This window comes from Zootoca vivipara, chromosome 10 (assembly GCF_965207765.1).
Source record: "Zootoca vivipara chromosome 10, rZooViv2.hap1.1, whole genome shotgun sequence".
Taxonomy (NCBI): domain Eukaryota; kingdom Metazoa; phylum Chordata; class Lepidosauria; order Squamata; family Lacertidae; genus Zootoca; species Zootoca vivipara.
In genome coordinates this window covers 9,694,062-9,708,670 of record NC_142593.1, presented here as the reverse complement: position 1 = coordinate 9,708,670, position 14,609 = coordinate 9,694,062, and the positions used below count along the sequence as shown (strand labels likewise).

Here is a 14,609-nt window from a genome sequence, read left to right as displayed (position 1 = left end):
CACTGTATAGTTTTATTTGCACATATATAGAAGCAAAGCACAAAATGGAAGGGTACAGAGCAGTAACACTGCTGCAGATCTTCCCCATTCAATAGGTTTCTTGGGGTCGGGGCAACCAGTCATCTGTTCTCTTTAGACATGCGAAGAGTTACTTGACAGACTTAGTTAGAAAGCCATTGACTTAGCAAAGAGACTGGACTCAATGCTGAAGCAGATCCTTTTTCTATGAATCCAGGGCCATCTTAAGCATATCTAGCACCATGGTGCAAAGATCCCTCCGGTACCCCACCCCCTGTTTCCCAGAGTTCTTGACCTTTTCCGAAACCTCTGTGGTGATAGCTCTCCTCCCGCGGGGGCTTGGGAAGGAAGCTGCATGTCTGCCAGCCATATGGTTGATGGGGTGCAACTGGCGGTTGTGCAGGAGGGAAAGGGGAGGCCGCCAGCAAAGCCGCACAGCTCCCCCACTCGCTGGGGTGCCCTTGAGAGGTCGACGCCCTGGCGCAATGCGCCAGTAAACCCAATGGGAAAGACGGCTCTGTATCCCAAAGTTGACACCCAAACACCCCAATGCTACAACAGTATTCTTATTTCTATTTTTGATGCTTTTGTTTCGTAAAGCCTTTTGTTGCAGGTCACTTTCATTTTCATTTTCAAATAAGCAATTAATATAGATTGAAAATGAATGAATACAATAAAATAACTAACAGAAAAGAATCACAAATGAGCAAATATCATGAAGGAGATGCAATCTACAGCCACAGAATAAGCCAGGGGTAGGCAAACTAAGGCCCCGGGCCGAGGCCGGCCCAATCGCCTTCTAAATCTGGCCCACGGACAGTCCGGGAATCAGTGTGTTTTTACATGAGTAGAATGTGTTCTTTTATTTAAAATGCATCTCTGGGTTATTTGTGGGGCCTGCCTTGTGTTTTAACATGAGTAGGATGTGTGCTTTTATTTAAAATGCATCTTTGGGTTATTTGTGGGACATAGGGATACATTCATATATATTTTCAAAATATAGTCTGGCCCACCACATGGTCTGAGGGACGGTGGACCGGCCCACGGCTGAAAAAGGTTGCTGACCCCTGAAATGAACAATAGAAGCAAGCTGCCACTTCCTCCATCTTCCCCATGGCTCAGCACAAGCAATTGATCCTTGCTTCTTTCCCTACCACCCTTCTCTGGGAGGGACACACGGTACTAAAAGATGGGGGTGTGTGCCATATACTGTCTTGTGAGTGCAGGAAAGTCCTTTCTGCCCTGCCTCCACACAGTGGATGAAATTTGCCCATATCCCCCTCTCAAAAAAATTAATTAATTAAAAATAAAAAAATAAAAAGGAAATGGAAATGGTTGTTGTTGTTTAGTCGTTTAGTCGTGTCCGACTCTTCATGACCCCATGGACCATAGCACGCCAGACACTCCTGTCTTCCACTGCCTCCCGCAGTTTGGTCAAACTCATGTTCGTAGCTTCGAGAACACTGTCCAACCATCTCATCCTCTGTCGTCCCCTTCTCCTAGTGCCCTCAATCTTTCCCAACATCAGGGTCTTTTCGAAGGATTCTTCTCTTCTCATGAGGTGGCCTCAGCTTCAGGATCTGTCCTTCCAGAATAGCTGATTTCCTTCAGAATAGGTTTGATCTTCTTGCAGTCCATGGGACTCTCAAGAGTCTCCTCCAGCACCATAATTCAAAAGCATCAATTCTTTGGCGATCAGCCTTCTTTATGGTCCAGCTGTCACTTCCATACATCACTACTGGGAAAACCATAGCTTTGACTATACGGACCTTTGTAGGCAAGGTGATGTCTCTGCTTTTTAAGATGCTGTCTAGGTTTGTCATTGCTTTTCTCCCAAGAAGCAGGCGTCTTTGAATTTCGTGAAATGAAAATGGTATGCATATCTAATTGTGCAGTCTTCAAAAAGGGATGTGCTGTTTCAGGTGTTCCCTAAAAGCAGCAGCTTGTTGCTATGGGTATGCTGTGTGCAACATGGCACAACCTAGTCCTTCCAGACTCTTCATCTGCCACCAGCCTCTTCCCATGCTTCTCCCCACCTGACATAGGGTTGCCATCTTTCAAGAAGTGGAAATCCAGACACAAATTGTTGACCCCCCCTTTTTTAAATAGAAAATTCCCAAAATATTAAGCTTTCAGTTATGTTGGTGGGACAAAACCGCCACTTTTCATCACTTCCATCACTTAATGAAGGAATGAATCTTTATTTGCATCGGCCATCAGCCATAGCCATAAAACAACAATACGATATACAGAGAATAGAAATAAAAAGTCAATTCTATAAAAAACATTTTAGGGTTTTGAATCAGTAGTCAAATAGTGGATTTCCATCACTGAAATCCCAGTAATGCCTGGGAAAATCTAGACATATGACAACCCTGCCGGACACCCCACTTGCCTGTGCACAGGGTGGAGCACTATGCATTTCCATCTGCTAATTTTAAAATCCCCTAATTTTGCAAGAAATCCCCTTTATGTTTTATTTCCATATATTCAATATATCTGACTGACCTTGGGTCAGTCATTATTTGTTAGTCAAACATCTGGTTGTTGCCCAAAACTCCTTGAAGGAAAGGTGGAATCTAAATATACGAAAATAAATTATACAGTCTTCTTTTAAAACTTGCCTATCAAGGCTATTAAACAGTTGAGAAGTAAATCACAGATGTGTCAGTTACGAACATCTGACCTGGAGCTGTTATTGATGGCTATATGAAAGCTATTCATTCTTTTGACTGTGTTTATTGATTAAACAATTATTTAAGCCTCTACAGATCTTTTATTAATTTCTTTAGTCCTCAGTCGCACTGATCTAGCCAATGTTCACTGGATGCTGACAGAGGTGACCCCATTTACTAACTGCAGAAGGAGAATTATGATCCCTGGAGCTCTGTCTACCATTGATTGTAGATGTTTCGACCAAGGCCCAGAAATAGAGCATAATTCATGAATCTAGCATCACCAATATATGTATTATAGGAAACAGTGGGTTGTATTCAAATAACTTTTACTCAGAGTTAGACCCATTGTAATTAAGGGACCTACATGACTCATGGTTATTAATTTCAGTTGCTCTGCTCTGAGCAAAAGTTAGTTGAGTGCAACCCTTTGCCAGATACAGAACACTTACTGTTGGTAACAATTCATGGGAAGAAAAAAGCAATTTTTAGTCTAGATTCACTAAAAACAAACAAACAAACAAACAGTGCAGCTTTCCAGATGGAACGGTCCTTCCTCTTCTACCATATATGTGATTCTAGTGCTTCTCCCAATTCATCAGAACCATTTTGGGGGGTACCAGGAGATGAGTGGAGGAGAGGGGGGAAGTCCCATTGAACAAGCTTCATGCATGGCTTTCACTGATGGGACTTGTTTCCCCAAGTGTATTGTGACACTTTAAAGATTAACAGATTTGTCATGTCATAAGTTTGCATGGACCAGTTTACTTTGATCAATTTGCTGTTACTTTACTGGAGCAAATTATTATTATTATTATTATTATTATTATTATTATTATTATTATTATTTGTACACCCAGGGCCGTCTTTAGCATATGCAGCGCCGGGGTGCGAAAAACGGTCCAGCGCCCCCAATTTTTTTGGGGGGGGGAGTTGTTGAACTTTTTTAGGGGGGCAGCTTACAGTTGTTGAGCTTGGGGGGGGGGCACACAACTCTCTGCCACTGCAGGTGGAGGGAGGAGAGCAATCCCCGCGGAGGCTTGGGAGCGAAGCTGCGCACCCTCTAGCCATATGGGTGGCAGGCACACAACTCTCTCCCATGCCGCTGCAGGAGGAGAGCATTTCCTGCAGAGGCTTGGGAGGGAAGCTGCGTGCCTCGTGTAAGCAGTGTGCATGTGCTGGGCGGGCCTCTCGATGGCCCGCCAATCCCAGGCGTGCAGGAGGGCGGAGCCAGCTGGCTGCGTCAGCACCCGCAGCAGAAAAGCCTGGGGTGCTCTGATGGGCTCTGCTCCGCTCAGCAGCAGCTGTCAACTGGACTCGCTCTTCAATCCCCGGACTCCAAATCTTGACCTCGGACTCTCAGCCTGGCGCCCCTGAGAACCTGGCGCCTGGGTGCCCTGCACCCCTAGCACCTATGGGTAAGTCGGCCCTGTGTACACCACCCTATACCCACAGGTCTCAGGGCAGTTCACAAGATAAAATCACAATATAAAAACACAAAATGCATAAAAAACAGAAACAAGAACAACCTGATAATCCCCTCTCCCCAACACATTTCAAAAGGGCATCGGAAGCCGAAGGCTTGGTAAAGAGGAATGTTTTTGCATGGCGTCTAAAGGCGTATAATGAAGGAACCAGCTGAACCTCCCTTTTCCAGAAAAGGGGAAAATTAATAGGGCTACCACTCTGGAAAACCCAGTAAGATAATAATTTGATTTGTCTGTATTCTGTTGTGACAGAAGTGATGCAGCTCTGAAGAACATTATGCTGCCATTAAGTCTGTATTTAAGGCTGCAATCCTATCCACCCTTACCTGGGAGTAACTCAGCAGGACTTACATTCAAGTAGACATGCACAGGTTTGCACCGCACATCTTTAACTGCAAGACAGTGAGGCAGTGCAGTCAGCTTGCAACTTGAAAGAAGGACCTTTTTATTTGAATACACATTATGCAAATGCACTCCTCGCAGACTCTATGTGAATTATGATCCTTTGATGTAAAAGGGAGGAGCACGTTCAAGGGGAACGTAGGCCAAATGAAGTGATTACTTCTGCCTTAGAAAGAGAGAGAAATGTGTGGCATATTTTAGAGATGAAGTATCTCGAAGAGCTCCCAATACTTCAGAAACCGAATACTTTACCTGAACCAAGTTGCCATAGTACTTCACCTTTAAATGGGTTTTCCTCTTTTAAATAGCTTTCACCTTTAAAAAGCATCCAAAAGCAATTCTGGTACCTCATCAAAGGCATAGCGTGCTTGGGAAGAGCTGCTTCGTGACATTTCTATTTATTTTTAACAAAGAGGGGACATCTCTTCACTTATTTAATGTTATCCTCCGTGTGTAACTTTCATTAAAATTGCTTACAACGATATAGGGTTACCCCCAAGTACAAGCTCAGGATATTTTTACAACATATGTTGAGATGTGACTTATTGTTTTTACATGGAAACTATTCCAGATCTATCTCCACACAAATGTCTGATCTTTCTTAGATATGATGTTGCTTATTATGATCACAACTGAGTAACTACAGTGGTACCTCAGGTTCCGAACTTAATTCGTTCCGGAGGTCCGTTCTTAACCCGAAACCGTTCTTGACCTAAGGTAACTCTTTAGCTAATGGGGCCTCCTGCTGCCGCCACACCACCATACCTGCCAAGTTGCTGTCAGAGAAATAAGGGACCGGGCGGAAGTAGCAGACCGGAAGTAGCGCTGCCGCCATTTTGGAACTGGGCGGAGCATGCTCAGAAGTGACTTTTGATGCTGCTTTGCCCAGTTCCAAAATGGGCGCCGCGCCAGAAGTCGCACTGCAGCCATTTTGGAACTGGGCAGAGCAGCATCAAAAGTCGCTTCTGAGCATGCGCCGCCCAGTTCTAAAATGGCCGCCGCACCAGAATAACCCGGGGGAAAACAAAACAAAAAATCCATTTTTTTTCAGCTAGGAACAGCTGGAAAAACGGGGATTTCCCGGGGAATACGGGAGACTTAGCAGCTATGCACACCACTGGTGCACAATTTCCGTTCTCATCCTGGGGCAAAGTTCACAACCTGGAGCAACTACTTCCGGGTTAGCTGAGTTTGTAACCTGAAGTGTTTGTAACCCGAGGTACCACTGTATATAAATGTGTTAGAGTCTTTGCAGTTGTGTGTTGCTTAGCGGGGATGGGGGGGCATTTAATGCTTACACTCCAATCTGAAGAGCCCTGGGAGAGAAAGTTGAGGAACTTGAACCTGGCTCAGCAGTAGCTGGCCACGTGCTCCCAACCTGAGCTTCCAGACCAAGCCAAGGGCAGCCCCAAACAGAGCACAGTGCAGTAATCCAGTCATGAAGTTGCCAATGCATGAACTACGGAGGTCAGGCTACAATGGCCAATTTCAAGCCACTGTTTATGAAACTAAAAACACTATAGTTTATCTAAAGTGGAAATAGAAGCTTCCACTCTTCTTCTTGTAGCCATGGTGGGGAACGATAAAGAAGCAGGAGTCTGCAAGCTCGGGGCTCACTGTAGCTTGTTCTCATAATGATAAACAATGGCTTATTGTTATATCTGAGCACAGCTGTTACGTTTGTCAGTTGGCAGAACTAATATTCCTGACTTGGCAGAGAAATCAACTTCCGTTTCAGTCTCTAGAAGCTGGAGGGGAGAACAACAAAGAAAACTCCCAGCAATGTGCAGTGGCTTTGCTTTTTTTGAATCCATTCAAAAATGTTTCTCCTTAAAGCAAATGAGAAGCAAGGGCCTAGTTTGGGTTTAAATGAACAGTACAACAGGGCTCGTTCTCATGGGGGGGGGGCGCAGAATACTTTTAATCAGAGCTTCTTTGGCAAACTTTTAAGAATAGCTGGTCTAGCCTTGCCTAGGTACAATGTTCAAAATACTGTTTTTCTGACCTTCTGGCAATCCATTTGTAGTACCTTGGTTTGCATACGTCTTGGTTTGCATATGTTTTGGATTACAAACACGTGAAACCCAGAAATGCGTGTCCCAGTTTGCAACCTTTTTTTTTTGGATTACAACCCATTTTTTAATTATTATTACGAACAAAAAAAAAATTGGAGGCCCCATTGGCGAAAGCGCACCTTGGATTACAACCTGTTTTGGAATGAACCTCTGGAACGGATTATAGTTGCAAACCAAGGCACCACTGTATAAGCTAAAAGCTAAACAAACCCTGGAGAGGGTTAAGTCCAGTCAAAGGCGACTGTGGGGTTGCGATGCTCATCTTGCTTTCAGTCCTGCCAACTGCTAGGTTGGCAGGAGCTGGGACAGAGCAATGGGAGCTCACCCCGTCACAGGGATTCGAACCTCCAACCTTCTGATCAGCAAGCCCAAGAGGCTTAGTGGCTTAGACCAGTGTTTCTCAACCAGTGTGCCTCCAGATGTTTTGGGACTACAACTCCCATCATCCCTAGCTAGCAAGACCAGTGGTCAGGAATGATGGGAGTTGTAGTCCCAAAACATCTGGAGGCACACTGGTTGAGAAACACTGGCTTAGACTACAGCACCACCCGCGTCCCTTATATCACCTTTTTATGGAGATAGGTTTCTGTATATATACAAGTTTCAATCAGCAGTTCAGTTTTGTGTCAACTACAGTTTTCCTTGAGGTTTTGTGTGTATGTGTATAGATAGATAGATAGATAGATAGATAGATAGATAGATAGATAGATAGATAGATGATAGATAGATAGATAGATAGATAGATAGATAGATAGATAGATATAAAAATTTCCATTCTTCCACTCTGAACTAATTTCTCCTTCCAATCTTTTCCCTCTTCTATTTAACACTAAAGGTGCTGGTGGCTGGACTCCACTCATATCAAATAAATATCAATGGCTGCAAATCGATCTTGGCGAGAGAACTGAAATTACCGCAGTGGCTACCCAAGGTGGATATGGGAGTTCCGACTGGGTAACAAGCTACCTCCTGATGTTTAGTGACAGTGGAAGGAACTGGAAGCAATATCGTCAAGAGGAAAGCATTTGGGTATGGTCTGTTAGTGAGAAGCACCACTGATGTTTTCCGTATGGTAATCACATTTGTGTGCATTTCTGCGCCATTTTTCATCAGGCTATTTTACATGGGAAGTTTGAAATTTCTGAGTAAACAGAGGTGAATCTCCCTCTGTAAGATATAGATTGGATAGAGTTCTACCTTTTGTTCAGTTAACAAATACTTTATTTCCCCTGGGAAATATGTAAGATTTATATTGCCATTTGCATATTATTATTTTACTTTTTTAAGTCTTGTTGTGACTTGGAAAGAAAGAAAATAACTTTACTGTTTTCTCACAAGGCCTATTTTGGGTGTGTAGTGAATTTAGTCTAAAACATTAGAAAATAAATATAAATCTTGATGTTTTCAAAACTCAAAGCCAAAGTTCAGTGAAACTAGGTTTATGCAACATTGGCCAATGAACTATGCGGATGCCTATAAGAGCACATACGATTTTGTGCTTGCAGCACACAATATATAAAATATACATAAAGCTTTATATACATTATAGCTGGAATCCTATATACTTCTTTTGAAGTAATTCACATTTTACTCAGTGGGGCTTAGTTCTGAGTAGACACATTTAGGAATGTGACGTATGCCAAGGACCCCAAGAAGATATTATCTGAACCCCATTTATTAGTATGTTGATTTATTTGCGTGTGGAGACCCTGTAACCCAGGCCTAGAAATGAATTCAGACATGACTCATATTTTTGGTTTCATTTTTGGCAGAATTTAGGCCACAACTTTATTGATTACGAATCAAGTGAGTGGTTGCATAGGCTCTGGTTCCAAAAGCTACCTAGGGTAGCACTGACTCAGGATGCACCTTGAGTCAGCAACAGGTCCACACCTGGGAAAGGGATCCTGACTGGCGCTTGCCAGCCAGACCCTGTTTCCCCATGTGTGCCCAGAAATGTGGAGAGGGCAACCCCGCTTGGGGGAATACCAGCCATAAGTCCAATGGATTCCTTTAAGAGGAATACCTGCGGATAGGGTGGTAAGGGATCATTCCACCCCTATCAACATGAATCAGAGCCTATCCACCAACCTTACAAGTTGTGACAAATCGCTACGCGGCAGGCGAAACCCAAGTGGCAACAGCCAATCAGCCAAGTGAGGAAAATTCCTGCCGTGCCCCTGCAACAACGGCAGATGACTCACGACGGCATAGCAAGGTCAAGTAGGGAGAGGTGGGCGGGTGTTCTGATGCACTATGCTGGAGAAGGAGGCTCTCTACGGCACATTCAGCGCTATAAGTAGAGGTCCATCTGACTCTTTGACTGGCATGCCCTCAGCTCAATTGCACCCCGTCAGATGGACCACCAATAGGGTGTTGTGGCTGTTCCAATTGTCCACACCCCAACACCTAGACCTGGTTGTTGAGACCCACCACAACGCGTGCCCTCTCTTACAGGAAGGACCCGATTTAAGGCATTGATGTACCATGTAATCATTAGTATTCCTAATTCTTAGCAGTGTAAAATTTCTCTACCCTATCATTTTTATAATATGATAAATGTGAAATATGAAAAAATGATACGCACATATTGTGTGTGTTTTTAAAAGGGGATGCACTGAACAATGGGTATATTACAGTAATATGAAAGGGTAGATCGTGTGATAATATTTTTTTTAAAAACTTCTCTACCCTATCATTTTGTATGCATACTGAAAAATGCATATAGTGGTCTCATAAAAAGAAAACAAACACTTCAGTTTGTTTTCTTTTTATGTGACCACTATATGCATTTTTCAGTATCTCTTGCCAATACACATATAATATACATTTTGAATATCCTATTGCTATTGCTAAAAAATTATCTATAATGAATGTTTGCTGTTCCCCTCTGCTAAAGCAGCTGTAGTAGGAGAATCAGGAAGGTCTGATAATGACGTTGAGTTATTGTGTGGAGTTGGGTCTTTGGTTGCTGGATCCAGAAGCCTTCAAAGCATTCCCTTATTACTAGGAAAGTGAGTTTTGGTTTGCTGAAGTTTGCGTTCACCTTCTTAGGGTGCTCCTACATGCCTCTGCTCTGTTCTGAAGGATGGAAGGTGGAAGAGATGGCCCTCTGCTATTGGAAATCCATATGCAGAGAAGCCCACTGATTGAGTTATCTTTATACCTGAACTTTCCGCCTTTAGTGCAGAGCAGAAACAGGACAGAGTGACCCTAAACTTGCCAGGTCTGCTCCTTCGTGATTGGTGACCTTGCTCCCTCACCATGGGAAATTCCTTTAGGAATCTCCTGCAGGTAGGGGTGGTGGTGGTGAAAATTCAGGCCCATGGTGGTGGGAATGCCATTGCTGCTGTGATAGTCTGCTTGAAAGGCAGAGTCACTTTTCAATATAGTGGTTTGTATCCAGTGATTGGCAAGCAGAAGACACAGTTCATGCAACCAGTCTTCCCCTTCCTATATTCTGTCCTGTAGCCCTGAAAAACCTCTCCAGGTGGTCAGGTACACTTACTGAACATTGTGGGAGCTGTACCGTAGTAGAGAGAGGAAATCTCATGACCTGCTTGCAAGCATTATTTTGGCATCTGCTTGGCCACTGTGATAACAGGATGCTAGACTAGATTGGCCTTTGCCTAGAACCAATACTCTTTGGCTGAAATAGGCATTCCTGAATTTTAGACAATTTATCCTATTTTTCTGAGGCTACCTAAGTTTCTTTGGAGAGTCTTTTCAAGGAAAGTGAAAGATTGGTTGTGCAAACTGCATATTGCTCATATAACATAAGATACAACCCTACATGACAGCATATTAAATCAATTTTCTTTCAAGGTTTTGTGTCCTACTTTTATCTAATTCAGGGCTTGAACAGCTTAGTGTGACTGCTTAGCCACTTGCTATCACGATCTTATGCATAGGTCATTTAGTTAGATTTTGAATTCTGCGGAAAATATAGCAGCCTTGAGGCTTATGAGGAGCAATAAACCTGTTTCTTATGCGTGTTGTTAAAGCTGGTTAATCTCTGACAGTATGATGGTGTAAGTGCTTTTAGGGGTGTGTTTATATTCAGTCATTGACCAGATTAGTTTATAATCCAATAAATTTTCAGTGAGGAATTGAAGCATTAAAATTACAACCAATTTTCAGAAGAGGTTTTATGTAGAATGAACACAATTGGTTAAATAGATAAAAGCAGCAAACTGAAGTCATTACAAATTAAAATTTACAATCAAAGGCCCACATTATAAAAACAATGAGATTAAAACATTTCCTCTTGTTAGGCCAACTTGATTGGAAGACATCTGCAACTGTTGTCAATGATCTATTTAGTTATCAATACTTAAATTCCGCCTGCCATGGCTGGAGCTCAAGGTGTCATACATGGTTCTCTGCCTCCCATTTTATTCTTGCAACATCACTTAGAAGTAGGTTAGAGAAAGAGGTATTGACTGGCCCAAGTAAACTTTATGACCAGGTGTAGATTTGTCCTCAGATGTTACCACTAGTCCTAGTCCAGAACTCTAGGCACTTTGCCCTACACTGGCTGAATCAAACTGGAAAAATTTGCTGATATCTTACATATTGCTCAGTAAGTAAGACATCAGTGCTAATCCCATTTACCTGGGAATAAATCCCTTTGATGAGTTCATCCCATGGGAGTTAGCCCCCTGAATTCAATGGAACTTCCTTCTGAGTAGACATTGCATTAGTTTGCAATAAGCACAAGGCTAGCCCAAATCCTTGCTTGCTCCACAACCAGTGAACACATCACACCTTGATGTGTAACAGCATAGTTTAGTTTATTTTGTTTGTTATATATACATATTAGGATTTTAATTTTTTTTTGAAATTCTAGTGTGACTTTTTAGTAAATGAATAAATCATTAATCCAGAGAGCATATCTCCAGAGGCACTTAAACCTGACACAACTCTTCGATGTCTAAGATGAGGACCTGTGAATAGGGATGGGGAGAAATTCATCCGGTCCACTTTTCACAGTGAACTGAGCCAATTCGATGTTCCAGAACTTGCTGATCAGAATGCAGCTATCAGTCAAATCCTGCACTTCTTCAGTTTTTGTGATGCAGTTTTGGTCTGGAAAAAGAGGCACAAAAATATGTATTTTAGGTAAAAATGTACATACATATTGTTGTGTGTGTTTTTTTTAAAGGGGATATACTGAACAATGTGTATATTACAGTAAAACTGCACACAATTTACATACATTCTTTTGGAAAGTGGGGCAATAGAAGTTAATTCAACAGCTTCTGATGCACATGGCCTTGCTACCTGAAAATGGCGCACAGATGGTTCATTGAAGCGACATTGTTCTCTGTCCTGTATGAAGGATGTAAGGTCATAGTTAGGTTGTGAATCGTATTATGCAAGCAATATCTTTCTCTGGATATCATATGTATTTTGGATAAAACAATTATCATTTATGTAGACATTATTAAATTGAAATATTGATGTGAGTGTCAGTAAAAAGGAAACATTTGCATTCAATACTGAGTGCATTCTAGGATTCATTACCCTCTTATTCTAAGTGCATATTACATTTTTTAAAGAGAATAATTAGGAACATATTTTCTGTTTTGCTATATTTTATTAACAGGTTCCCACTGAAACATTTGTCAGAGGTAGTTTTTTCTACCAATCTGGGCTGAATTTCTTTATCATTTGTAACTGTCCATCTCAGTACTACACCTAACCATTCCCTCAACTATTATTCATGGTAATGGAAAATGATTTGCCAATCTATAATTCTTGGGACCAGCCTCTGTATCTTTTCAGTCTGAATACTTTTGACCAGCCTCCAATTTTCTGGTGCAGCAGCTGTACTTAATGATAAAAATGCATATTTTTGTACAAGACTTTGCCCTTCTAAAGGGGATTCATTTAATCTTTGCAAGAGATTAACTCAGCTCAAATTAACTTTATATGTTTTTCCCCTGTTAATTCCGTTAAAGAGGTATTGATTATGGAGAATACTCTCCTGAATTCGGCGTCCAATAATAGGAGCTGCAGGGTCTTACTGTTGGAATGAGGACAGGACTGGTTTCGAATATTGGCACCCTATCCTGGCCTTAGCTTTTCACTAATGTGGGAACAGCTATTACTGATTGATTGATTTATTACGGTTCTTGACCAGCACACATAAATATGCAATACATAAAACAATAAAAGAAAAACAGTAATAATCTAAAAATAGGCAATAAATATAGGTTTTAACAATTGTTTAAAAGGAAACTGATTAAAAGGAGTGTTACTACTTAGGGAGGTAGACTACAGCAATTAATAACACTGGGTCCTCTTTAGCTAGTCCTGAAGATGTTCTGAAGCTATTTGGACACTGCTAGTTAGATTAGACCGAATTTTTATGACTCTAGCACAGAATTTGGCTACCTTCGCTGACACATTAGAGTTAGCGTCGGAAAGAAGCCACTCTATATAGAAATTATCCGAGCGGCCAGGTAGCTCTGAACAGCTATTACTTTCTCCTTACTTTCCTGAGGGCCAGTTGCTGTGGTAGTCAGATGCAGAGAAGGAGAGGGCCCTACACCTTTAATTGTTCTAGAAGAGGAAATTTCAGCAGGTGTAGTTTATATAACAACTTACTCCTCCCACCTTATCAGTTCCCTTCAACCTCCTTCAAAGGCTTCCTAAGAATCATTTGGAGCTATCCATTCCTTATCACAGATGAATGTGCTAGTTGTCCGATTAGCCAGATAATGCCAGATGTGTCTTTGATTTTAGTGGTTACCGGTTTCCTACAGCAGCACAAATCACTGCACAAATTTCTATAGTTAAAAGCTATCAATATAGCTGGACAATTGCTCTTTTACAGCTTCTTATTACAGTGGTACCTTGATTCTCAAACTTAATCCGTTCCGGAAGTCCATTCCAAAACCAAAGCGTTCCAAAACCAAGGCACGCTTCCCCATAGAAAGTAATGCAAAATGGATTAATCCGTTCCAGACTTTTAAAAACAGCCCGTAAAACAGCAATTTAACATGAATTTTACTATCTAACGAGCCCATTGATCCATAAAATGAAAGCAATAAACCATGTACTGCAGTCACACAATCAATCAATCAATCAGTAGCTGAACTGGATTCCACACAGTCACAAAAACAAACAAAAAAGAGCCGCAAAAACAAAAACACAAAATAAATAGCAAAAACAGACAGACCTCAGCGTAACACTCCAAACAGAAGTGTGGCACTCAAATCGGGAGTTTAACACTCAAAACGGAGCACGTTCAGCTTCTGCAAAAAGTTCGCAAACTGGAACACTTTTGGGGTTTGCAGTGTTTGGGTTCCAAGTTGTTTGAGTACCAAGGCATTTGAGAACCAAAGTACCACTGTACTACTTTAGTTTTGTGGTTCTGTTGACAAACTATTGCCAGAAGTACAAGTCTGTGTGTATATAGCATAGCGTACAACCCACCAAGAATTCCTCCTTGGAATAATTGAGATCTTGAAAGAGCACACACATAACATATTTCTCACTATTTTGTTACCCTATTTCCCTCCCACAGACACAATTTGAGAAACACTTGCACTTTCTTGTATGTAATGCTAGGGCATGTTGTTCTCTAGGTTATTTTAAGCCACTTCAGTGTAATTTAAGGGAGTGGACCAGTCTATGTTCACCAGCATTACATACATTCTATGGAATTAAATTGCATTTCTAATACTTCCAACAGAGCATATTATTTGTTGTTTGTATTCCTCCAGTTATACCAACAAAATTCATTTTTATTAGTGGTTTTATACTCTGCATTTTCTTACATATAAAATTTTAAATCTGGGTGAGTTAAAATATTTCTAATTCTTTTCTGGTCTCCCTCTGTACCTTAGCCTCTTTATCATTTTGTTTTGTCTCTAAAATGTTGTAATGTCAGGGACTGGGCAGAGGAGGAATGGAGGAGACTGCCTCCCCATCCTGACCCTTCC

General features: G+C 41.7%; 1 protein-coding gene across 3 annotated transcripts in view; it reads left to right on the top strand.

Annotated features, from left to right (window-relative positions):
- CNTNAP4 (contactin associated protein family member 4) overlaps nt 1–14,609 on the top strand; it is a 250,473-nt gene that overhangs the window by 79,649 nt on the left and 156,215 nt on the right. For all 3 annotated transcript variants that reach the window (XM_088652650.1, XM_088652651.1, XM_060280113.2), the window contains exon 3: nt 7,493–7,686. In XM_088652650.1, the coding sequence (XP_088508776.1) occupies nt 7,493–7,686 (194 nt within the window). The remainder of the gene's footprint in view (nt 1–7,492; nt 7,687–14,609) is intronic.